The 27,260-nt window shown below is 47.3% G+C and overlaps 1 protein-coding gene across 5 annotated transcripts in view; it reads right to left on the minus strand.

The window, feature by feature from the left end:
* The window catches only part of Amotl1 (angiomotin like 1), a 107,588-nt gene that overhangs the window by 69,255 nt on the left and 11,073 nt on the right, over window positions 1–27,260 (minus strand). For 3 of the 5 annotated variants that reach the window (XM_029481384.2, XM_029481385.2, XM_021171539.3), the window contains exon 2: window positions 27,109–27,159. In XM_029481384.2, coding sequence (XP_029337244.2) covers window positions 27,109–27,159 — 51 coding nt within the window. Of the gene's footprint in view, window positions 1–8,127; window positions 8,323–9,176; window positions 9,285–27,108; window positions 27,160–27,260 lie in introns of those variants that run through there. The other 2 variants (XM_085844404.1, XM_021171537.3) reach the window with 2 other exon arrangements.

Raw genomic sequence — 27,260 nt, forward strand, 5'->3', positions numbered from 1 at the left:
GTAAAGTGCTTGTCACACAAGCAAAAGGACCAATGTTCACACTTCCAACATCCACATAAACAGCCTGACCCAGGAAGCTGGCCTGCAATTCCACTCAGAAGTGTCTGAGTCAGCAGCCCTCTGGAGCCCCTGGGCTGCCCTTCTAGCCAACCCACACTCAGCCAGAGACGGAAACCAGGGTGGAGGGCAATGGGGGAAGACACCACACTGCCCTCTGGTATCCACACTTTTGAGTGGATGCGCACACACGCATTCACACGTGCACGCGCGCGCGCGCGCACACAGACACACACACACACGTACGCACACACGCACACACAAGCTGCCTCAGCACTACAGACCTGTTCACTTTATGAGCAGCCTTTATTTAAATCTCTGCTTTGTGCTCCTAAACTAATAAAATGATCTTAGTCACTGAGTAAATGTCACCAGAATATAAATATGTGTTTTATTTCTTTTTCCCCCTCCAAACTCCTGGAATTTACTTTGGAGAAAATGTAGAAACTTCACAGTTTTGAAAATAATCTCATATTTCAAACTCAGAACTAAAAAAAAATATGTATCTCAGAGTAGAGCATTTAGACCTATTCTTACTTTCATGCTCTATATGTCCCAGGGTCATATGTAAATCCATTTATGTAATCTGAAAACAGCAACAGCCTGGGAATGCCTACCCTTAATTCTCTAGTGCCCATAATTCCACAGATCTAAAAAAGTGCATTTCTAGTATGTCTGTCCTTAAATCTTTCAACTTTCCCCTAAATCTCCAGAATGAGCAATGAAAATAATGTCAGAGATATTCAAGGTGTGTGTGTGTGTGTGTGTAGGCATTCCCAGGGAAACAAGCCTTACCAGAGAAGTACTCCTTCCACAGAACCCCCAGATGGAGAGGACTGGCTAATGAGAAACGTGGTTCCAAAGCCCTTAAGGCAGGGAAAGGGAGAGGCTTGCCTCCAACCTGCATCCCTGACCCACTCCTGAGCACAGTCCCCAAGGCTGCCCTAAGTGTACAGCAGCAGCAGCAGCAGCGCAGGAAACACCTCCTTTCTCACTAGCTCCTGGCAAACCAAGCCTGTAAGATAAGCTGGCAACCTAACATCCTTGTCTAGCTTGGTCTATTCTGAGATGATGAAGGTAAAGAGGGAAGAAACAGAGAGAAGACAACTCAGAGGCCTGGGAGCCAACAGCAGAAGCTGCCATGTGGTACCCGTGGCAAGCAGGAGCTGGGCAGCTTCAGCACCAAGCCCTTCTCTGGTTGTTGCTGTCACCATCTGTCAACAGGCCTCTACAACACTGTGGTTTAGAATCCCCAATACACTCCAGTCACCAACTTGTTCCCTGCAGGGACCTCCTCCATGTGTCTATACAACCATAACTACGTAGCCCTTAGCATGAACAGAGGGGGTTGGCGGCCTTTTTAGCATCAGGAGAGATGGCCCGCAGCAAATCCAGACACTGCTTGAAAGACACATCAAGGAGGCACAAGAGTGTTTTGTAAAAGGTTCTGGAGAGACAGAGAACAGTTAGGAGCACTCACTACTCTTCTAGCTCAGCTCTCAGCACACAGATCAGGAAGCTCACAACCCTGTAACCCTAGCCGCAAGGACCCGAGGCTGCTGGCCTCCACAGGCGCCTGCACATAGCCTCTCACAGACACACATGCACACACAAAATTAAAGCATACAGCACCTTGCCTTTGTCTCCTCTGTAGACCTTTCATACTCATTGTCCTACCTCAACGCCATGCTCATGGAAGAATATAAATATTTAGCAAATCCGTTTATTTGACAGACAGAGTTATCTTTTCTCAGGCAGTATAACCTGTCTACAGTGGCACAGATGCAGACCTGGCACGTCCTCTGAGTGCCAAGAGATGGGTAGAGAAGAGGAAATGGTGTATGGGAGAGAGTTTGATCAGAGACACCTGAGGAGAAAGCACAGGGACACCCACCACTCACCTCAGAAACCAGCCATTCCAAATGTAGCCTTTCAAATGGAGACAAACTCCATTGCAAAGAGGGCTGCTTCAAGCCAGGCCCAACTTAAAAGTACAGAGCATGGCTGAAGGTGTGTTAAAAACACAAAGTCCCAGGCCCTCCTGTGACCGCCTGAGACAGAGCAACTCCTAGAGCTGGCCTGGCGCCTGGCGTTGTAACAAGCCCTCCAATAGGCTGCTCCATGCCCTCCTCAGGATGGGACTCACATTTTTTTTCTCTGGAAACAAAAACCCAGGTCACTGAGGAAAAGGAAGCAGGACTGCTGGTCAGGAGGCTCAGATCACATCCTGGCTGACTCCAGCCTGGGGCAGCGGCCGGCCGGCCGTACATCCTGACACCTGCTGAGGTCAGCAAGGAAAGGGCATCTTTCTCTACTCCCTCCTTGTTTTTAAAAGGAAAATGGCTGGTTCTACAGAAGGAACTAGATTCTGAATACAGCATCCCAGCTTCCAATACCACTTGATTGATTGATGTTTGAAGCAGTGCCCCAAGCTGAAGAAAGAGGGGCTTCTATAAGAATACATACAAGAACACACAACACTATAGTACAGTTTGCTTTCCCGCTGTTTGGGTAAATTTTTTCACTACATATATTTTATCTGGTGGGAGCAGCAAATGCTATCCCACCCTGTGGGGGTCAGAGAACAACTTCCAGGAACTCAGTCCCTCCTCCCACCATACCGGTCCCCAGGGAGGAACTCAGATGGTCAGGCTTGGTGGCAGTGTCTTTACCCAGTGAGTGGTCCCATCAGCACTTCCTGCTGTATTTTTTTTTTTGTTTTGGTTTGGTTTGGTTTGGTTTTTTTTTTATTTACTGCAGGCTCCATTGTGTCTAGCACTGAGCTAAGTATGACCTATGTCTCATCTTGTCGTTTTCCCTCATACACCTTTGAGATACGGGAGCTGTCTTCAACCCCACTTTACCCAAGGCTTCAGTAGGTAAAGGTCTCATCTGACTGGCCTCATCAGAGAGTAATCCTCATACTTGGGAGACTAACACACAGAGATTGCCATGAGTTAGAGATCAGATACCATACTTCAGCCTTTCTCTGTGGGAGGTTCAGGTTATGAAACCAGAAAAAGGACTACGAAGGGAGAAAGAGAGGACTTAAGGAGGAGGTAAGGGAAGCAAGACCATGATGGAGCATGTTGGAGTTATCCCAATGAGGGAATGGATGGGAGGCAAGAGTGTGGAAGAGGAAGACAACAGAAAGAGTATCTGAAAGCCAGAATGAAATCACATTTCATGCTAAATGTGTTTAACTGGGGCTCAGTAAGCAAGCGCGCCTGCTGCCGAGGTTGACAGACAGAGTTCCAAAACTCACACGATAGAAAGGAGGGAACCAACTCCTGTACGTTGTCATCTGACCTCCACATGCACACACATCTACACACACACACACAAACACATATACACACAATAAATTAATAATTGTTTGCAAGTAGAAATAAATCAAAGTCAACACTAAGACTCCCAGTTTTTAAAAGACATAATTTACAATTTGAATGTAAAGCGTAAGCCTGTGAGAAGCAAGCACAGGCAGTCTGGGGACATGAGCCAAGGCAAGAGACCCTTAGGAGTGACAAACACCAAAAACACTATGCATAAAGAAAAAAAATCAGTTAATTGGACTTTACCAAAATTACAGACTTAGTTTTTCAAAATGGTTCCAGAAGGAGAAGGAAAGGAGAAACCCACACTGTGAGAGAAGATGTACGCCACAGCATGCACTCCACACAAAGAACGATTGGAGCCCAGTGGTAAAATAAACAGCCCAGTTAGGAAAGAGGCACACAGCAAAGTAAGGGGCCTTTCCCCACAGAGGGCAGCACATAAGCAAAGAGGATGCGCAAGTCTGTAGGCATGGGGAAAGACAAATAAAAGGCACATTAAGCTTACAGCACCTATTAAAACACCTACTGGGACAGCTAAAATAAAAATCAATGACATCAGGTGGTCAGCATGCAGAAAAGCCAGGTGTGTGCTCTGCAGGGAGAAATCTAAAATAAAACAGCTACTAGGAGAAGAGTTTAGCAATCATTTTATCAAAAGCATTGTTACCATATAACCTAGCCTCCTGGGTACTTATCTGAAATGGTGAAAAAAATACGTCCACACGAAACCCTACTTGTGAGCACCCACAAAAACCTTATCGGTAATAAACAAACACTGAAAGTAACCCAGGTGACCTTTAACAGGCCAGTGGCCAAACCACAGTGCATCCAGACTTTGGAATACTCAGGCAATAGAAATGAACCAACCATTGATACAAGCAAAACTTCTGGTGGATCTCATAGAAATGGCAAAGAATAAAGAGCCGATCTCAAAGGATCCATGTTTCAAGGACTTGTTTACATAAAGCAAAATATGACAAGTTTACACGGAATATGAATAGGTGAGGGACAGTGTGGGCCGGAGGAAAATGTGGGTGCCACCATATTAGGGGAACAGGAAGAGCCACCAGAGAGAGACTAGCTCTGCACCTTGACATGGGGCTGGATTCACAGTGCATGGGAGGTGCACGCACAAAACGTGTGCAGGCAGACCAAAGACCCTGGATAGGTTCTGAGGACTGCACTCGTGTAATGTAAGTTCTGCTAGGGCACCATGATGATGTAATGGTCACCAGAAGAGGAGACCGGGTACCCTGGATCTCACCATTCTCTGAAGTCATCATAATTTCTAATGGAGAGTGAAGACTGGGTGGACCACAGGCGTTTTAAAGATGACAAACAGAAATGCTGGCCTAAAATTGCAGTCCTGGCCAGAGGGGGAAAAGAGTCGAACATGCTCAGTAACCCAGCCTTTAAAAAGCTGCACTCAGAGACTTACCAGGGACAAGTTCCTAACTTTCATTCCGCCACTTCCTCCTAAACAAAAAGGGGCAAGACCAAAACCTAAAACTCCTGATTGTTGAGCCTCTTGGGGTGGCTGGGAGTTCTGCCCAGAGCTTGTTGATGACTGTCCCCTAGGGTTTCACAAGTGACAGGTTTCTTCCTGGACCCAGCACAAGATCCAAGAGCAGCAATGGCTTCCTTCCAGAAAAATATTGTATACTGACCCATCTACCACTGCCAGGTGTACATAGAACCACTCCTCTAAGACAAAGCAAAGAAAAACCAACAGGAAAAAATCTCTAGGCAAACAAATATAAAAACCTCAATAACCTCAGACAACAATTTCCAGCAAACTTTGTAATCAGATACATCCTCTGACCTGACCTGCCTGACCCTTGCTTTTCAAGGATTCTGTCATCTTCTGAATTCTGAGTGAGAAGAACCCTCCAATTTTAATGAAACATTCAAAATACTATGAAAGATCCTGGCCTGGGCTTCCATATGCACAGACACACAGAGAACCCAGGCAGGAAAGAATGCTATCTGAGAAAACTTTGGTAAACGTTCGAAGTATTAGCAGTTCTCACAGAGCTCAACAAATTGGTCTGAAAAATCAAAGCCCTGTACTATGTTCCCTTGATCTGTGTCACTGGGCATTGAAGTCCTGTGTGTTGTGGCGTTATCTTCTTCAGAGCACTTTCACAAACACCACAAGCACCCCAGAAGACACAATGCACATCCAGAGAATGCACTTCGGCAGCTCCCTTCTCCCAGCAGAGCCCTCACCTCCCTCTTGGCCTCTGGAGTCACACATCTGGGTGGGTCTGGACACCAGAAAGAGCACAGCCATCCAGTGAAGCCCTGGACAAGTGGCCTGGAAGCAACATTCTCCACACTCAGACAGAGACCTTCCCAGAAAAGCACTCAGGTTTCTACCTTCATGTGCTGCTGCTGCTGCTGCTGCTGCTGCTGCTGCTGCAAGATGCTTTTAAATGATTCAGTCTCCACACACTCTTCAATCCACTGACACCCGCCAGCACACAATGACCCCCTCCAGCACACAGTGACACCCCCAGCACACAGTGACACCCTCCAGCACACAGTGACACCCTTCAGCACACAGTGACCCCCTCCAGCACACAGTGACACCCCCAGCACACAGTGACACCCTCCAGCACACAGTGACACCCTTCAGCACACAGTGACACCCTCCAGCACACAGTGATACCCCCAACATACAGTGACATCCTCCAGCACACAGTGACACCCTCTAGCACACAATGAAACCCTCCAGCACACAGTGACACCCCCAGCACACAGTGACACCCTCCAGCACACAGTGACACCTCCAGCACACAGTGACACCTTCAGCACACAGTGACACCCCCAGCACACAATGACACCACCAGCACACAATGACACCCCCAGCACACAGTGACACCCCCCAGCACAGTCTCCACACACTATTCAGTCTGCTGACACCCTCCAGCACATAGCTGAACAGAACCGCAAACACCTAGACAACAGTGCCTTCTTCTGAAGAGGGGGAGGAAGGGAGCCACAGGGACAGCACCTTCTCCCTTGCTTGCCACCTCTAGGTGGACAAAGGTGTTCCTCATAGGGAAAATATGTGGCGTGCAAGATGAAACAAAACCAGCTCACCTAGGAACTATGCACACACACCAGGAACAGCACCAAATAAGAGGTTTCTATAACCTATTCTATGTCCTGTTCCACACATGACCCCCCCCCAACACACACACACCAGGAACCCCAGCAAACAAGAAGTCTCTAGAACCAGAAGGTCCTGCATATGACCACACACACACACACACACATATATATCAGGAGCCCCACCATACAAGAGGTCTCTAGAACTTTCTATTCTATGTCTTGCTGGTTTTCTTTCTGTTCAAATCTATGCAGTCTGTTCCTTTGCTTTTCTTCCACACAGTTCAACCTAAGTACATTCTTATTCTAAGAACTTGAATCCCAGAGATCCTGCAGTACTGAGCAACACAACCTGGGCCCTGTGTGGTAGGCAGCCAGGGAGAATCTTAGCCAGCTTGGCAGGATCCACAGCCTAGTTTTGGAAGCAGGAAACCATGAGCGTTCCATACTTCAAGCCCTGACTTTTCACTCCCTGAAAGACAGTCTTCTGGAATTGTAGCTGTTTAATATTATCCGGTTCTAGTGGTGAGCACTTTCGGTGAACAAGTTGACACTGGAGTCCAGTGGACCTCTGAGGCATGACATCCTCCACCATCACCAAGGACTTTAATAAGCAAAGCCCGCCAAACTTTAAGTCTTTGTAGGGAAACAGAACCACGGGCAGGAAGCAGAGGGGCCGAAGGACCAAATACCATCCAAACTGTAAGCATCAAGGCCCCGTGAGATCAAAACCTGTCTCCAGAAGCCAACGTCCAGGTAACCCACACACTATCCCTACTTAAAGGCATTTAGACAATACACCCACGACAAGAGCTGAAAGGCAAACATTTTCGGGGGGGGGGAAGGAGGCAGAAAATAGGGGCACAGGCCCGGGATTCATCTCCTGAGGTCCCCAAGCAGGGGACTTGGAGAAGGTGAGACCTCATCCCCCAGCCTGGCTACCTAAGGCTAACACCAGTGGGTCCCCTGCACTGTCAGGGGCCGTCACGGGCCGAGGTTCCACTTTCCTGTCTGCCACAAATGTCACGTTCCAAGAAAGTTCAACCAGTTCCCCTTTGGAAAGTTTATGCTTCCTCCCGGAAACCAGATTCTTTCCAAGGCACTGCCAACATGCCAGGGAAAGCCGGATCCTACCCCTGATTTGTGCAAGAAACTTGTTTAGGGAGAACAAAGAAGGCTCAGGGCGGAAAGGCCCGAGCCTCCGGGCCGGGGCGCGTCCTGGGGTCCAGACTGGGCGCCCCGCGCGCCTTTGTCTGCACCAGAGCAGCGGCACCCGCCAAGCCTCCAGATCCTCCGGGGACCGGGACCTGCCAGCCACACGGGAAATGCCAGTCCCGCGTCAGGGGCCCGCACGCGTACCCGAGTCCTTGGCCTCCCGTGGGAATCCCCCACGGGGGTACTGGGCACTCGGAGGGTAGTTCGGAACCGAATTCTGCTTTTTGTCTTGTTGAACCTTCTGGATCCCTCACGGGACACTCTGAGGCCCCAGCACAAATCTGGTTCACCAAGTCCCCACATCTGGAGCGGAGCTGATGTCAGCCTGGGCTCTCCGGAGCAGCCGCGGAGACCTCTCGGCCCAGTCAGGGGGAGCCCTCCCCGACCCCCGGCTTGAGCTCGTTACCTCTAAGCACAGGCTCGCAAGGTCCCCGGCGCGACTTTGCCCTCCGCATGGGGCGATCATGGGACGATCCTGGCTTGGGCAACGCGGCGGCCGGGGAATGGCGGCAGGGGGGATGGCGGCTGGGAGGCGCGGCGAAGGGAGCCTCTACACTCGGGCAGCAGAGAGATGCCCCGATCCCCCTCCAGTCCCACCCACCCCACCCCGCTGCCGGGTCCCTGGGCGCCCCGCGCTCCCAGTCGCCAGCGTGCTACCCCGGAGGGTCGCTGGTCTGATCCCTGTAACCCTACACTTCACCCCGCCCCGGCCCCGGCCGCGGGGCCCTAGAGCCCGTCCCCAGTTTCCCGTCGCCCCTCCCGGGATTTCGGAAACTGCCGGGACTCAGGCTGACGTGTCTCCCTGAGACCAAAGAGGGAGACTGGCTCCCTTGTTTTTGTCCCCTATCGCGTTTGAATTCCTGTCACACTCCCCATTTCTATCTGAATGCCTTAGAATCCTTTGCTGGACTATGCCTCCGAACCCCAGGCTAGGTTTGGTTTAGGACCAACTTTTCTTCTAAGTGGAATTTCCAGGTGAAAGCGATCCCCAGGCCCTAGTACTTCCATCAGGTGGGACGTTCAGATAGGAGGGGCTATGATGTGCTCCACTGAGGAGCAGAACAGCTAAACAGACCTTCCTTACAGCCTTAAATGTTCAATGGCTTCCTAGGACTGTGCATCCTGTGGCCACAGCCCTCAGGCCGCTATCTGCTCAAGCAAAAGCAAAGAATTTGAAATCTGTGACTCTGCCCTGCCTTTGAAATCAGACTTTTTCCCTAAGCAATGCTCCTTACCCAGCCCTCTGCGAGGTTACACTCACTGCCTTCTGAAGCCATGCTCTAGGACCCTTCTGGTCTGTCTTCTGAGAGCAGAGGCCAGTGGCTGCTGCCCAAGCCCCTACTTGGAGGGTTAGGGCATATCAAGGTTTCTGATGGTCGGCTTCCCTTTTCTCCCTTCTTACCTGGCCATGGGAGCAGGGGTCATGTCTGGCTTGTGCCAACTCCCTAAACTCACCTGCTCACAGCTTCACCCCCAGTGTTCCATCCAGATTCCATGACAGCCCTCTGATTTCTCAGACAGAAGCCCAAATGTAATTGCTGAACTTATTTCTCAAGCACAGGCTTCATTAAAGTCACCTGCCTTTGTAGAACACACAAAGCCAAGTCGTGTGCACAAAAAAAGAACAGGGCAGTAGGTTCCCTCTTGTTAAGAATCAGGACAGGAAAGAGAAGAGACCAGCTCTGTGTAGAGGGGGAAGGGGCAGAGATCCAATGGGCAGGAAAAGGAGGCACTGGGCAAGCAAGCAGCAGTGCAGCCTGGAGGGAATTGGCAAGGTTTTTCACCAAGGGTGCTTGGCAAGAGCTGATAAATGGGGAAAGAGTTTGCACTGCAAAGGAAGAGACAACACGAGTAAGTGGACAGTCACAAAGTGCAGAGCTGGGAAGGACTGAACAGTAAACGTACACAGCTTCCACTGGGCCAGTGCGGAAATTCCCACCCGGCTGTGTAAGGACTTCCCTAACGGCACAGAACAAGTTCAGTAACAAAGCCAAGGGTGGAAACCCATTTGCTTCCTACCACAGAGCGTCAATGCTGAGGGCCAGCTTAGCTGACTCTGTGCCCTACAGTCATCAAGGGGTCAACTGCTTCACTGATTCATCTGGGATGTGACAAACTATAGATATGGAGAAGAGATGTGACTGGAAGTGGAGGGAGAGGGCTAGTCTACACACCCTAACACCTCTACTGTGTTCCCCCAGAAGGGAACAAAACTGACCAGTTACAAGCACCACCTCTAGAATACAAACAAGTGTGGGTCATGCCACAGCTTAGTTTGGTATCCTAATGACTTTGGACAAGTTACCAAATGTCTCTAACCCTCAGTATCCTCCTAAGCAAAGGAGCCAAACCAGCGCCAAGTCATGCAAAGAAGTATAAAGTGTTCTAGCTGGTCTTAACTGTCAGCTTGACACAGCCTAGAGGCATCTGACAAAGGAGTCTCAACGCAGGGACTGTCCAAATCAGATTGGCTTATGGGCATGTCTGTGTGAGAGTTGATATAAGAGCTCAGCCCACTGTGGGCAGTACCATTCCCTAGGCAATTAGTTCCATCTGTATTATAAAGTTAGCTAAGCATGGCCTGTGGGGCAGCTAGCAAGCAGCATCCTCTATGGTTACTGCTGTATTTCTGTGACTATGAAGTGAGTTCCTCTGTCAGAGAAACAAGCAAGCCAACTTGCTTTTAGATTCCTGCTTTATGTCCCTCAGTGGTATGTCACCGATAAGATGAAATAAATCCTTCCCTCCTCTATGCTGCTTTTAGTCAGAATATTTATCACAGCAACAGAAAGGAAACTGAACCATATGGACTCAGTACATTTATGTTACAAATATAAAGTAGAATGTTCAATTAAGCAAGTATCTGCTGATGTTTCAGTTAGCCTCCCAGAAACCCTGTGAAATGGACAATTTTAGACACTTGCGGGAAGCAATGAGAGCTTGGAGAGTGAGGAGATATAATTTCTCTGGTGATATCCAATCAGAAAGATCACAAAATTTTGAAGTGGGGTTTTTCTCTTTTCTCTAAGAAGGCTATCCTGGCAGAGGGTAGGGGGTGGGCAAGCAACAGATTTGTGGCCCAAGGCACAGGAAAGGGCCCTTCTGGGAAGAGTCATAAGCACAGTTGAAAGACTGGTTTGAGGAAGATGTTAAGTGACTTACTATCTTCTGGGGGGAAAGTTGGGGACAAAGGTGTAGAAAAAAAGAGAAAGGTGGGATTGTATGAACCCTCCTACAGGAAGAAAGCACTCTTGCAAATGAAGCAAGGTTGAGGAAGAGGTAGGGGAAGCAAAAGGCAAGGGGAAGCCCAAAGGCTGTCCTCCATCCAGCGCTGTCCTCTAGTCCAGAGCACATCTCTAGGCACAGCCTGCAGGCATTAGAGTCCTCTGAGCTCATCAGGTGCATCTCACCTGAATTCCTCAGGCTGACTCCAAGTAGCTGGATCCATGGCAGCCTAGGCAGGAAGCCCAGCTGGAGGCCAGCTCCCTTGACCCTATGTCTCAACCCACTCAAGTGCTACTAATCTCTACCTTGAATGTGGAAAGTGAATGTCCTTCTAGTGAAATGTATCTGACTCTATTGCTCAGAAACTATGGACTGAAAGAAGAGGATGCAGCTCCCACAAGGCTGTCTCTATAACGTATCAGAGAATGTTTAGTTGAAGATTCCAATGTTCCATTTGAGCCAAATAGAAATAAGATATAATGATGATGGTGACAGCAGTGATGATGAGTTCATGGTGGTACAAGTATAGACTGGCAGAGGCAGGAGGATCGCAGCAAGTTTTAGTCTCACATAGAGAATACTAGTCCAGCTATGATGACTACTAAGACCCTGCCTAAAATAAATAAATAATATGTCTTAACTAACAAGCAAAGTAGTGATTCATACCTGTGCTTCTGGAGCAGGAGGTGGGGCAGATCTATATACTCACACTGAATATCAACATCCATTCTAACCTGACTCAAGTTTTCACTTGCTAATTGCCAGGGACGGTGATTGATGGGCCCATGTGAGTGCTTTCTGGGACCAAACAGGATCAATATTGGATACTGCCAATAGACTATCGGCAGGGGTGATAAAGTGAGTCACTAGGGGATTCACATAGCAAGTGACTGCAGAGTTAGGGTGGGACCAGAGCTCTAGCCCAAGTTCTTCCAGAGTTTGGGGGGGGGTAACATATCAATATCTGCATCTTAGGAACTTAGCACGAGCCTCCTTTTCCTCCAGAATTTCAAGACACCAAGGACATCCATTACTTTATTAGCATACAAATCCATCCACACACACTCAGCTCCCATCTGAACACACAGACCATGTCTATTGGCAGGGCCTTATTAAACGGACACCAGGTAGCCAAAGAAATAGGCCCAAGCTTGTTAGGGAAGAGAAGGATGACAACAGAAGGTGAATCCACAGACTTGACTGTGAGAGGAATCACAGAGCCTCCTTTAGGATGTGATGTCACTTCAGCTTGTAGGTCACAGTTAATGACTGTTAAAACAACCAGGCAGCCTTGATTAAAATGACTTCTTTTGCTTGTGGAAGAATCGTTTTAAAGTCTGAGTTCCATGGTACTTTCCAAAGTGTGATTTTTGAACCATAGTAAGTACGAATTTGAATTCCCCATAAACATCTCAGCATAGATGTTAGAACTCACAATGAGTCCCTCAGATGCTCACTGGGTGGTGGGGCTCTCGGGATTCTTTCGCAAGTGCTGGCTATACCAGAACTGTAATAGCTAAAGGTGAAGAATGATGCTGACAGACAGAAGTCACAGGCACTGTTGTGGCACAGAGTGGACGTGCACAAAGGACTGCAAGGGACCCGAGGACTGACGGGGGCTTTCTGTTATTGCTCTTGTTTGATGGTGGGTTTGTTCTTGTTTTAGGCAGCTCTGGATATCCTGTGCTCAGTGTATAGCTGAGGCTCACCTGAACTCCTGGTGATACTGCCATAGCCTCTTAGATGTCAGGGTCACAGGTATGTTTGGCCACACCTGACTGAGGAGAGAATACTCCAAAGTCACAGACATGTTAGCATCGGAACTGGTGGACCAATGTACACTAGCATCTTCTTATTTGTAATTTCATTTTCTGTAGTGTAAGTGTACCTAATCAACAGCATTCCAAAACTATTACATGGCAAATTCTTGGAATAAAACTCCATAAGCTTTATGAGTGCCCTTGTGTGAGTATTAGGATCTCGCCGCTCTCCTCTGTCCAGTGTGTCATTGCAGCATCCATTTCCCGCCATTCATATGCAAATACAAGGCACTGTGAGCCAGACAGAGCAATATATTGTATAACTGTGTGGTTTAGTTATTATTACGTTTCTTAACAGGTGTATTATATAAATTAGGCATATGTATGTATATGTAGGAGACACCATACTACATATAGATACATGAATTACTTCTCTCATTCCCATAACCAAAGACCTGACCAAGACATAATTAATGAGAGAAATCATTATTTTAGCTCACAGCACTGCACGTGGGAAGGTATGTCAGCAGGAATTTGGGGCTGCTTGGTTGCATCTGGAACAGTCGGGGCGGTAGAGAAAGGGGCTTCCAGTCTTTGCTTGGTTTAGTCTCTCCCTCTTCTATTTATTGAGAATTCTAGACCATGAGATAGTGCCACCCACATTGCACCTTCATTTCCTCTGGGGAAAGTCCTGACAAACACAGGCAAAGGCTGTGCTTCCTCAATGCCCTGTGCGTTCTTAATCCGCTAAAGCTGACAACGTAAGTTGACTGTCACAATAGGAGGCTGGCACCCACAGGCAGGCATGGCAGATACTTTTTTAGATACGGGCATTACCCTGCTCTCCACAGACAAAAAGCACTCTCCCCAAGCTTTCCATTCACTCTTCCATTTCATAAAGACAAGAGGTTGTCTTCCCTTCCTTAGCTTGTTTCCAATTGTAAAATCATATTCTTGAGTAAGTCTTACATCATGCATGCCTCCTCTAAAGAGCTGGGCACATGCCCTCCCCCAATCGTGTGACTTGTTGATGGCACCATGATTCAGGGATCGATGCCTATGAGGTTCTGGGTACTGAGAGAAGAGGAAGAGGCAGAGAAGGTCCTTTACCACTGCCAGACTCATTCCTGTGGAAGAAGGAAAGCAGGAGAGAGGGAAGGAGCAGGAGGAGGGGAAGTGGACAGATAGCCACATTCTGGAAACTGTGCCCAAGGATGAGAAAGCTGCTCCTAAAAAACCCGTTCCATAACAGAGTCTGCCCACTGCTTCCGTGAGCACCCACCACAAGCAAAACAACTTGGAAAAGAATCTCAAAGCTTATAGTCTACCATGAATGGAAGTCAAGGCAGGAACTCAGGGCAGGAACCTGGAGGCAGGAGCTGATGCAGAGGCCATGGAGGAGCGCTGCTTACCAGCTTGCTTCCCATGGCTTGCTCAGCCTGCTTTCTTATATATCTCAGGACCCAGGGGTGGCCACTGGGATCACTCTCCCACATCAATCTTTAATCACAAACATGCTCACAGGCCCATCCAATAGAGACAATTTCCTAACTGAGGATCTCACTTCCCAGATGGCTGGAGCTTGTGCCAAGGTGACAGAAAACCAACCAGGACAGAATCCATCAAATGGAACTCTGCTCCCATTTGAAATTCACTGAAGGACGTTGGGATTGACAAATGGCCAGGCTTTGCACTGGCCACCACACCAGGGAGCTTGGCTCACTAAGTTATGTCTCTGAGACCTGTTTGTCTGGGTGCTTTCAGCTTCACGCCCCCAGTGACACACTGGTCTCTTGTCTCGTCAGCTTCTCCTGGGGGTGTTATTGCCTAATATTCACTAAGTATGTAATCGGCGCCATTAAAATGTGAGAGACGGAGAAGATAAGATCATGGCCGGAGAAAATGTATTTATACCACAGAAGTAATGGGAAAGAGTAAAGGGTATTTTATTCTGAAAACTGGCTACAAACACAGACCTTGGGGGGTGGGGGGCGATGCTGAACAGAACACATACCTATGAATATGAAGCTATAAAGAACTTGGCAAAGTAACCATTCTGGTGATTGGGCGCTGGAATTTTAGGTTATTGTGATTCTTATTGAGACGATCACTACAGAAACCTTGGGACCACTGGAAACTCAGGATAAATTTCTCTGATTTATGACTTAGTGTGAGGTTTCTCAGCCTTCAGCACTGACAGTAGCTTTGGCTATGGGATACTGCTCTGTGCGTTGCAGGTGGGCAGGCAGGAGCAACCACTTCTTGACACCTGGTTAAGAAAACAGAGGACTAGAGAGACCAGTCAGCATTCGCGAGCACTTACCGCTGTTGCAGAATAATAGCGCTGTTGCAGAATAATACTGCTGTTGCAGAATACCGAGGTTCAGTTCCCAGCAACCACATAGTGGCTTACAACCATGTGTAACTCCAGTTCCAGGGAATCTTGTGCCCTCTTCTGGATCTGTAGGCACTGTACAAGTGTGGTGCACACATATATATACATAGAAGCAAAACTCCCACACACACAAAGTAAAGAGTTTCTTTAAAGAAAGAAAACAAGCAAACAAAAGATCTCTCAATATTGCTAAGTGTACCTCAGTGCTGATATTACTGAGTTGGTTAATTAATTGACACAGTTCAATAGAAAGAGGCCTGTGGGCTTCTCTCTATATTGACCTTCCCTTCAGGGAAAGCAAACTTAGTCACTTCTGCCCCGTATCTCACATGCAGAGAGCAACGGCCGTTGTCATCTTTCCATGAAATAAACAATTTTTGGTTCCATTCCTAATGCAGATACCCATTTTTTTTTGTATATGAAACTGAAATCACACACAAGTTTCTAAAAACATCAAGATAGACAGCCCTGAAGGAGGCGTAACACTTAGGCACCTGTGGTCTCACAAGGGTCAAAAAGGAAAGCTTGAGCTTGAGGAGAAAGGTTGGCTGGGGGATGGAGCCCCCGTGGTAGAGTGTTCCCTTAGCAGTGTGGGTTTGAGCTCCAGCACCACATAAAACCAGGCCTGGTGACACACAGCTGCAATCCAATCCCTTAGAAGAAAAGAAGCCCAAAGAGGATTCCAAAGTCATTCTCAGTGTCCTGGTGTCCGATCAAGTTGACTCAAATACAAGACCTTGATTGAGAAAATGGCTTTGTAAGATTGGCCTGTGGGTAAATCTGTGGGGGTCTGGTCTTAGTGATTGATGTGGGAGGGCTCAGCTCACTGTGGGTGGGGCCAGCTCTGGGCAGGTGGTCTTGGGGTAAATAAAAAGCAGGGCAAGTGAGCCCTGGGGAGCAGCCCAGTGAGCAGCGCCCCTCTATGGCATCTGCTTCAGCTCCTGCCTTGAGTTCCTGCCCTGACCTCCCTCAGTGATGGAGAGTGACCTGATAGTTGTGAGCTGAAATTTCCTCCCAAAGGTGCTTTTGGTCATGGTATTTTATCACAGCAATAGAAATCCTAACCAAGATATTTATCTTTCATAGTTTGAGGCTAGACTTGGCTACATGAGATCCTTTAAGAGAAAAAAAAAAAATAAGCTGACCAGCCAACAGTAGACCGTTCTCATTTCCTGGTGGGCAGCAACAGTGAGCCAGGTACAGTTGTACACATCTGTAGTCTCAGCACTAGCTGGTCTCAAACACTAGCTCTCAGCAGCAGACCATGTGAAAGCCTCCCCTATCACCAAACCAAACTGTTACTTCACCTCAGCCCCCAAGCAGCTGGGGTTCTACTCCCAGACTCCTTCCTCTGCTGTCAAGAACCAGTCATAAATTGATACTGAGTAACCTGCAAGTAGATGCGGGGGTGGGCTGCTGCCCAGTACTTTAAAAGCTTTAAAAGGTAGAAAATGGCATTTCTGCTAGGTGGCCAGTGATAATATGCAAGGTAAATCTGAGGGCTCAAAGGTTACAGGAAGAACAACATTAAAGAGAAATAAATATTCAGATACATTTGGTGTTGAAATAAACACATGTCTGTACTCTGGGGATGGATGCTCATCTCCAGAAATCCTGCTGCAGCAGACAGCGAGAGACAGGCTTGCCAGCACTGAACATCTGTTTCCCCCATTTAGCCAAAGAACATTCTTTTAAAAATCCCCTTTCATAATTTGACCTGCTCCACTTTGTGGCAGGAAGCCCTAGGAAGGCATCCAACTTAGGATGGAAAGGAATAAGGCAGGGAGGGGAGCCTGGCCCGAGCAAGCAAGTGGGGGCTAAGCAATGAGACTACGATGGTCAGGGAAGGGGCCGGGGGGGTGGGGGTGGGGAGCAAGGGCAGCAGGCAGGCAGCGAGTCAGCCTAACATGTCCACATGGTAAAACAGAGCACAAACCAGAGACACATTAACAGGGCACAATCGGGAAAGAGCAAGAGTGTGCCCCAAAACTGTGGTCATAGCACCCTAGAAAAGATCAGGCCAGTTATTCACGTTCCTTGACAGCCTGCTCACCACCTCGGCCACCACCATCGTGTGCTTAACAAATGTTCCTATGGAGGCACACTCTGGTTTAACATCCAAGAACAACTGGCCACTGTCCTATTCATTCCTTCTGGAAACTTCTACATGGCAGAGGAAAGGCTCTTTCCTTCCCTCTGTATGCTTATCCCATAATTCCATATTCTTCCCTTGCTCCCACTCATCTTCTGGAATATGTGGCCTTCTCAGCCCATTGTTTCTCCCAGCTGGGATTGTCACCTCCTAAGCAAGTGTCACCATCACTTTATAAACAAATCTGAGGGCGGGGCAAGGATTTCTTTTATCCCTGCTGAGCCCACTCTGCCCTCCAGCACATTCCAGCAGTGTAATCCCCCAAACCCTGAAGTTCTCAAAAGTTTGCTTTTCCTCACAGGTGTGTCAGCATCACCCACAGTGAGCTGAGCCCCGAGTGAGTTCCGGGGCCCTGTGCTGAAACAGGAATCTTAGAGGTGTTTCTGTACTATTGCTTTGCACCCTGTCATAGGAAATCCCTCTAGAGCATACTGATTATTGTTGGGCAGTCTACAGTACAGCTCTGAACGACTGCCACCTACAATCGTGTCCTGAACAGCCACATACGACCAGGCTCCTTGCTAGATACAGCCATCTCTGCCCCATATTTGGAAGCAGCAGCTTCAGGACCAACACCCCAAATCTATGATGCCCAAGACCCAACCAAGCTCCTAAAGTAAAATGGTGTGATTTGCATCTAACCTGTACCTGTCCTCCTTTGTAAACTTTAAATTACGCCTGGGTGGCTCACAACATCTGACACTGGCAAACACTGTTAAAAGCTGTTACACTGTGTTGTTTCAGGAATAATGAAAACACTGGCACAAGTTCAGTACAGGTACAGAAAAAAAAATCTGCCCACAAGTGATTGAGTCAACACATAGGGAATTGATGAGTAGAGGTATGTGTGTGTGTCTATATGTGTGTGTGTCTGTGTGTGGTGGTGGTGCTGTTGTTGTTGTTTTATCCAACTCTCAGCTGAATCTCCCCCAAAGAGTAAGATGCATTCCTCACCCCAGGAAACTAAGATCGGCTCCAGAAATCAAGGATTATATGTCTAACCCTTCTAACTAGCTCAGCAGTCTTGGCCAGATAATTCTATTTCTCTGAGCCTCCGTTTTCTTCTCCATAAAATGGAAATGTCTTAATGGGCTTTACCGAGTTGGTCTGAGGATGAAACGGCTGCTATGGCCAGAAAGATAAATCACCAGAAACCGAGCTGCTAAGTGTGGGCAACAGTAATCATGGGAGTCCTCTGTGATTGTTCTGTTGGAGCCCAGACGCTGGACCACACCCTGTGGGAGGGTGAGGTTTCCTGCGAAGGGAACTGAATTTTCCACTGTCAATCATTCTGAGAAAAAGTTCATCTGGAGTAAAATCTTCCTCCCTCCCTCTCAGAAGCTCTGTCTGATGCCTCCAAGGAGGACAGCTGGACAGACAGGCTTCCAAGGGGTGGAGACAGCTGGGGTGGATCCAGGGGTGGAGTTGGAAGAGAGCTTGGAGCTAGGCAGATGGCCAAGTGGATCTCAAACCCCAGGATGAGTTGGGTTTCTGCAGTTATCAGGAAGACCAGGCCCTTTCTGAGACTTTGAGGGGACCCAGGGTACCAAATCTGCACAGAACACAGGGCAATGTGAACTACCCAGGCACTCAGCAAACCAAGACCAAGGCTCTAAGTGTGAACAGGGACACTAAAGGCCATTGCCAGCATTGAATGACCACCAGTTTTTGCAGGAGAGAGGACCATGATCTTAACTGGCTTTCCGACCTCTAGGCATGATGCTGTCACAATGGTCAGCATCCTCTTCTGAAGAGGCCAGGACATTAAACTGGAGTGTAACTTGTAAAGAAGCCACGGCTCCTTAAGTCGTGTGACCTGATGAATTCTTGGAAACTGTTGTATTGGGGATACCAACATGGGGGTGTGACTTAGATCCCACTCTGGTGAGCTCTCCTGACTCCCTTGTGTGAAGAACAAGCCTCATTTAAAGCCTCATTCCTTTTCTTTGTTCATCTGTTATAAATGGAACAGATTAAACCAGATCTGTGAAACATTTTGCCCAGAACAGATCTGTGCATGATTTCTCCAGTCTCCACACACTTTCTTGACACAGAATGGGGAAGGGTGGCAAGTGGGAGTATCATTCAATGTATATATTATTCAATGTATATGTACAAAATTAAATGTTTACAATTCTGAGATCATGTGGAAAGTGTCTGAGTACCTGCCTAGGACCAGGAAGAGTTGCTTATGTGAGTTGCTGCTGTCAACTGCTGAGTTTAGATACTGCTCGCCACTGCGGCCCGAGGTCAGTTCTATTACTATCCTATTGCATCAGCTAAGGTTCAAGTTTCAAGACTAAAGGGAATTTAAAGAAGGGCCTACTTAGAGATTGCAGTGGTCAAGGCTAAGGAAAAGCACAGAATTAGAAGGAATCACCCATTCTGATCACAATGGGGGATGTTCCCATCCGTATGATAGCTAATTTGAAATTCTATCACACTTCCCAGTATATCCAGCCCCATCCCATGTGTATCCAGAACCACTCATTAGCCCAGGCCAGGTAGAAGCCTAGAAATTGCAAAGAGACATTCTCCAAGGCACAGAACAGATTGGGAAGGGTAGTGAGTAGCTTTGGAAATATGTTTGAAAATAGCTGGCACATGACCTTACAGATTATGAAATGTGGGTAGGAATGAACCTGCCCAAGATCAGAAGGCATGTAAGTAAGATGTAAGCTAATATCCAAACCTACACAGTATGTCTCTGGTCCATATTTTTAGCCTCTAAGACACACTGCCTAGAATTTGTTAAGATTCTTGTCACCCAGTATACCACTTGCTCTCTTTACTCTGCCCAACCATTCTGATAAAACACCCTTTCCTACTGTCAGCTAGCCCAGTCTCCAGCCTGCTTGCAGCTGGGATGGCAATGGGACTGAAGATCGGGTTGTAGAGTCCAAGAGGAAGGCTGTGTGCTGCTTCCGGCTGTGCCTCCTCTTTTCTGTCTCCCTGCACTGTGGTCAGTTCCATCTGACCACTCGGTGGAACTGCCCTGAGGAGCCAGAGCATTGAGAAGCTGCCTCCACCTGTCAAGGACTGCTGATGTTTGCTGGGAAAGGGAAATCAGCTTGGATCATGTTTAAGCATTTTCATGTTGGCATCTGTGAGAGCAGCCTACCTAACAAAGAAGCCAAGCTTGGGTGTGGCCAAAGTGAGACTCAAGCCACAGTCTGAGCAACAGCTAGTGACCATCTGTGTATGAGATGCCCTCTTCTTCCTGTACCAGATTAAACTGTGCCATCGAGCTCACTTTCCATGAGATGATGGAGCTGCTTCCCAGCTGGATATGAGGGAAAGAGGACTTTTAGCTTCAGACAGGATTGTCAAGAGTGAGCGCCCCTAGCACTCCTGACTCACTTCTTCGTTAGATGGACACAGAGAATCCAGTGGAGTTTATGACCCCCTACACATAGTGATGCCAAGGGAGGAGAGAAATCTAGATTTAGAGTCTTCTACCATCCCAATGCTAACTCACAAGCCAGAAACAGGACTCTGGTTTGTTATGCCTCTAGCATTGGGGCATACAAACATGTAAGTTCTTATACAGAGCTCCAAATGCATTCCTCATCTGAGAAAGATGCTGTGGTAAATAAACATTAATTTCCTATTTTAAGAAGTTACACAAATGCTATCTTGCCCCCCCCCCCCCCCGCACTGGTCCCACACATCCTGCCTGGATAGAGCAGGCAGGAATAGCACAAGAAAACCCTTTCTCAGGACACACTGGCCCACAGGGGACTTAGTGCTGATGGCTCCCAGGCAGCCCTGTCTCAGGAGCCTCGGCTCCTGCTGTCCCAGGGTGTTCACCAGACCTGCGCAGACAACAGCAAAGGAGCTCACTCAGGGTTCCAGAGCAAGAAGCCACCTCACAGGACAAGCAATCAGGTAACAGAGAATGGGGGGCAGCTTGCTTTGGGTACCAAGGGGTTCTTCACAGTGTCCAGATTTTGTTCTAAAATAAGTATGTATTCCTACAGACTAACACATTAGAGTCTAAAAATGTCAGTTTGAAAGATACAGAATAGCTGGGCGATGGTGGCGCATGCCTTTAATCCCAGCACTCGGGAGGCAGAGGCAGGCAGATTTCTAAGTTCGAGGCCAGCCTGGTCTACAGAGTGAGTTCCAGGACAGCCAGGGCTATACAGAGAAACCTTGTCTCAAAAAACCAAAAAAAAAAAAAAAAAAAAAAAGCAGATTAGTAGAAAAATACAGAATATACTGGATAATCCCAATGAATAAAGAAGACAGCAAGTAGATCCCAGATCAAGAATCCAGTTCCCTCTGTCACTCCATTGTCTCAGGATGAGAGTGTAGTCCTTCACGGTGGAGAACATGTGGACTGAGTGGTCTGCTTACACCTCAGCTGTGGAGAAGAAGGAAGGCTCACCCAGCTTCCTCCTTTTCCCCTTTGCATTCAGTCAGGGACCCCACTCACAGGATGATACCATCTACCTTCAGGGCAACTCTTAAGTTAATCAATCATTCCTAGAAATGTTAAATATTCTCACAGACACATCTAATGCCCTAAGTATCTCTTAATCCAATCAAGATGGCAATAAAAATGAAGAATCACATGACCTAGTCATCACCCTCAGTGGTATCTCACAATACTTCTGCATCCAGTGGAAATTAACTAGAGATCTAGAGCTACCAAAAAAAAAAAAATAATAATAATAAGAAGCCCCACATGGTGGCTCCTCTTCCCCACACCTACTCAATAAACAGTTATTAAAGATTTGTATATGACCAGCACTGTTGCAAAGATGAAGGGACAGCCATCTTTGCCTGCAAAATGTGTAGTGATGTCAACTTTGGATGCACTCTGGACAGTACAAAGCAAAATTGCAAAACAACTTTGATCATTGGGTCTCCCTCCCCTCCAAGGATTTTATTGCAGAAATCCAAGAATATGAACTGATTTCAGGATTTGAAATGATTTTGATGTTAGCGTTCAGTCAAGGCCAAGAACTGTAACATGGCGATTTGAATGAGAGTGGCTCCCATAGGCTCCTGTATCTGAATAGTTAGCCGTTGGTGGACCTGTTCGGGAAGGATTAGGAAGTGTGGCCTTGTTGGAACAGGTACGCCACTGGAGGTAGACACTGAGGTTTCAAAAGCCCATCCTAGTCTCTCAGTCTCCTTTTCCCTGAACTCTCTCTGTCTTTTGATTGTGGATCAGATGCAAGCCCTCCGTTACTGCTTCAGTATCATGTCTGCCATCACCCCCGCCCCCGATATGATCATGGACTCAACAGTTTCCCTCTGAAACTGTTAAGTCCAATACATTCTTTCTTAGTTGCCTTGATCAAGGTGTCTCTTCACACCAATAGAAACATAACTAAGACATCCTAGGAGGTATGGCACATAGAAACAGTTGTAAGATGGATCCGAGGTACAGGGGAAAAAGGAGTACAAGGATATGCAGGCAAAGAGAACTAAGGGGATTCTGGAGCTGGCCAACATAACTAGAATGCTGTAGTGGGTGGGAAGATGTGTATCTGAGAGCCCTCTTGGGTCAGACCAAGGGCCTAGTCTACAGGAGAGCCACTTGAGGTAATTATGCAAAGTGCTGTAGGTTCACATGTGCAAAGTTCCTACAGTTTCATGTATGTACACTTGGTCCCACTAATGCTGTTTTGGAATATTATGGGGGTAGAGCCTCACTGGAAGAACAGTTATTGTGCCTTGAAGTCTGATAACCTGGGACCATTTCCTGTCTGTTCTCTGCTTCCTCACCCTGGGTCAGATCCCATGACTGTCGCTACCATCATCAACTGCAACCTTTTTCAGACTCTGGCATAGGATGGTTCCATATCTCACACACTTTTTCTACCCTCTCCCACAAAGAGCCATCTAACTGACCTAAAGGAAGGCTACAGAAAGGCAATTTCCCTCCACAGAAAACAGTACCACAACAGGGGAGAGGGTGCCTGGAATCTCCATCATCCCAGCCTTCCATGTAACATTCCTTTTTCTGTTGCCTTTTCAAAAACTCATGTTTAGGTGACTAAATTTCATTGCATATTAGAGAAACCTGCTTTCTGCAACAGTGAGAATAACTCTTAATTTGTTAGCAGATTTCTATAAAATTTCAGAGGTTGAACTGACTTCCAATCATATGCTAAAAAGTAGTGGGTCTGTCAGCAGAGACCATTCCAATATAGATGGAAAACCATTCCACACACTGCTCTAGGGATAGCATACTAAATAAGTCATTGGCCTTATCACCACCCCCAACTTGAAGGTATGGACGCTAGATAGGGTATAGAGACACTTCCAGAAAGTAAAACACTCTAGTTACTAGATGGAACATTTGATAAAAGCAACTCCATCATTCAAGTTTAATAAATAAGAGTCTTTCAAATGGACAACAAAAATAAAAATTAATCCAAATGGAATGCTTATGGATTTCTGTGTTGTGATATGTGAATATGTGATATAGTGAATGTACATTCGCTCTTCATCCCATTTGCAGATACAGAGTTTTTAAGAGCCCTTTGAGTCTCATGGGAGGTGTCAAAACTCTCTTTCTAGGCTAGTTACTATAAATTGAAAGTCCCTACATGGCTACCAGAGGTGGCTGACTGTCACAGGATCAACACTATCTTAGAAACTGGAAGCCTTGGGTTGGATAAGGCTCTTCTTCGTTCCCTGCATCCAACCTGACTTCCAGAAGCTGAGGTCAGTTAACTAAGGTGGTCTGAATGAAAAATATCAGCCACAGGGTCACGTACTTGCACACTTGGTCCCCAGCTGGTGGTGCCATCAATAGGGAGGTTGTAGAACCTTTAACAGTGGAGGCTTGCTGAAGGAAATATGTCATCAGGGATGGATTTGGGAGACTATAGCCTCACCCTACTTCTATATTGCTCTCTGCTTCCTTCATGTGGATGGAAATATGGTCTCTGAGATTCCTGCTCCAGAAGCCTCCTGCCATGCCTCTCCCACCATTGCGGATTCCCTATCTAGAATTGTAAGCTCAAATAAATCCTTCCCTAGAGGTTTCTTGGCCACAGTTTTGTTTGTTTGGTTGGTTGGTTGGTTGGTTGGTTGGTTTCTTATTGCAGCAGCAACAACAACAACAACAAATGAATATAGTCAACAATGGTTGAAGATTATGCCTATTATGGCAATACAATGATGGGACCTTTCTAAAAAAAACATTAAATAAAACCTGGAGGGGCTTTGAGTTGGCCATCACATCCCCATGTTAGGAATTAGTATACCCAGCTCTTGAAGACAGATGGCCTGTGCTTAGGTCCTTTCCACGGCTTGCCCCGTGTGCATCTTCATCTGACTGCACACTCACATCCTTCATAATATCCTAGCAAATAAAACCAAAGCATTTCCTGGAGTTCTGTTGGCTATTATTGAACTGGAGGAAAAGGTTGTGGGGACCTTCAATTTGTAGTCAAGTGATTCCACGTGGAAATTCAGAGCCACTGCTTGCAATTGGCAACTGGAGAGGAGACAGCCTTGTGTGACTGAACCCCACACTAAGTCTGGTAAGAAGCTGCAGGATTGAATCAGACGGTAGGACAACCAGGAGAGAGCTGCATAGGTTAGGAAAATTCCTTGGTGCAGGAAGTCTACCGGATGAGTGTCAACAACGGGGTGGTGGGTAGAGAAATATTTTCCTCTAGCTTCTCTCTACATCTTGGTATACTCTAGTCAGGGTGGAACCTCTGTACCAGACAGCACAGCTGTGAGGCAAGCTCACTGTTATAGAAGGGGTGTTTTCCCTGATGGGCCTAACCACGTGCCAGAAACTGCCATGCCCCTCCCCAAAGGAGAAACAAGAACTCCCACAGACCTGAATCATGTAGAAATAATTCAGACTGTTCTAGTGAGCCATTCTGTCAGGGAGGGACAACCCCCTGGGAGATGTCGGGTACTTAACTAGCCTAGAGCATGAACATATCCAACAGACACTTTCAGCTTCCAGCCCCTCACAGCAACTTAGGAGATCTGAAGCAGAAGGCTCCAGAGGGTGTAATCAGAACCAATGCATTTCTGCTGTTTACAAACTGCCCAGCCTTACAGATGGCTTTTGTTAGTTACCACTGTTAAACAACAGCAGCCCAAACAGAAAAGCTGCCTTCTTCTCTGCCTGAGAAAACTGGCCTGTCTCTCTCAGGACAGCTGAAGAAGAAAGGTTATTTTCTTACTCTAAATTAAAGAGGGAAAAGAAGGACATGTTTTCAGTGTTGACTGCCTGTTTAAGGAGCTGCCCCCCTTGATTAGTGCTTCAGCAGGGCAGTCCAGTCTGTTAATTCCAGAAGATGTGGTGGGGGGGGGGAGGGCTTCAGAGACATAAACCATCATTTAGACAGACTGCTCACAGATGGACAGCAGACTTCCTCTGAGCAAGCAGCAGCCAGCTTGCTGTTGCTTCTGCCCAGCTCCAGCATGAGAAGGGGTAAATAGCATCTCCCATACTGTGGCATGGAGCACGGGTGACTTACGTGGTAAAGGACACATAGAAACATGACCCAGACCCTTCCCTCTAACAAAGCACTTCTGGAAAGTAGATTACGCGGCATTTGCATTTACAAAGAGGCTTCACCATCATGCTTGGGAGACCAGCTTTGCTTAAGTGTTCGATCTGAGATTCCATCTACAGAGATGCAGCAGCCTTACAACCTGTGTGAACCAGTTTTCTGCACAAACCGCTTCCCCATCTCAGGATGCAGCCTTGGTAACCAGACTTTTTGTTTGTTTGGCTGGTTGCTTTTACTTTTTCTTTTCCCTTATTCTGGAGACAGGGTCTCATTCTGTAGTCCACCCTAGCCTCATATTCACAGTGATCCTCCTGTCTCAGTGTCTGAAGTGCTGGAATTTCAGCCATGAGTCACCACGTCTACCCTTCTGACCTATTTTGAAAGCTCAGCTCCAGGAAGTGAATATAAGTTGTGGCTTGGATGGAATCTCACTCCCAATGCTATGGCGCACCATAAAAACAGATTATCTCAGGACAAGGTAGCCCTCCTGAACCCAACAGGCACACACACACACACACTTCTCTGACTCTGAGAAGGACAAGAGAAGTGTGTGGGTAATTTCTCTTCTCTGTTATTGCTACCTCATCCCCTCAAATCTTATTTCAAGACAGAGCTCTGAGGCCCATGATAAGAGAACAACCAGAAGAGCCTTGACAAACCAGGCTGCTAGAACAAAGGCAGAGCAAGAGAAAAGAGGCCTGGCTACCAAGTGAGGCTGCCAATAGGGATCTAAGACTGCCTTTTGGTCACACTGGGAAGTCTGTCTCTGTCTCTGTCTCTGTCTCTGTCTCTGTCTCTGTCTCTGTCTCTGTCTCTGTCTCTGTCTCTGTCTCTGTCTCTGTCTCTATCCACAGACCATGCATGCATCTCTAACAACCACAGGCATGAGAAAATGCAAGGTTCCGTTCCCAGTGCCTACAGACTAAATAAGTGAACACCAGGGAGAAAGGGTGCCCCTAGTACCTGTAATTTAATGACTACACGGCAACTTCTGAGAAAGAACATACCCTTACAGGATCTTTCTCCTATTGGTTACCTGGTAAGACAGACACATACACCAGCAATATCCTGGGCAGGGGTTCAAGATGCTAACAGAAGCCAGATTTGAAAGTCTGCAGTGTTGCAAGTGACAATTGATCTGGAGGCAACACGTGTCTGAGAGCCATCCCTAAAATGCTCTGACCAATCGAAGGGCGGTGGCACGGAGAGGCCAATTCCTGAGAATGGAGCCTGCACGCAGGTATGTCTCCTGGTCTTCTCCACCCACCTTCCAATCCTACTCCCTCTGGAACCGCGTGGTTCTGGGGAGGAATTCTGGTAGTGGGGAGAAAAGGGGAAAGGCCAGACTTACCTAACTCCTCCGGGCTGAAAGATGCAGAAGCGGTGTCCACAAAATCACTCTCTGGGAAAAAAGGAAAGAAGAAAACAAAAAACTGAGTCACTGCAACCATTTATGGCCAATAAATCAGGAATTCTGGAGAGCTCAGCTCCCTTAGAAAAGCG

The sequence above is a fragment of the Mus caroli genome, unplaced genomic scaffold (genome assembly GCF_978045245.1).
Source record: "Mus caroli unplaced genomic scaffold, Mus_caroli_1 scaffold_11, whole genome shotgun sequence".
Classification (NCBI taxonomy): Eukaryota; Metazoa; Chordata; class Mammalia; order Rodentia; family Muridae; genus Mus; species Mus caroli.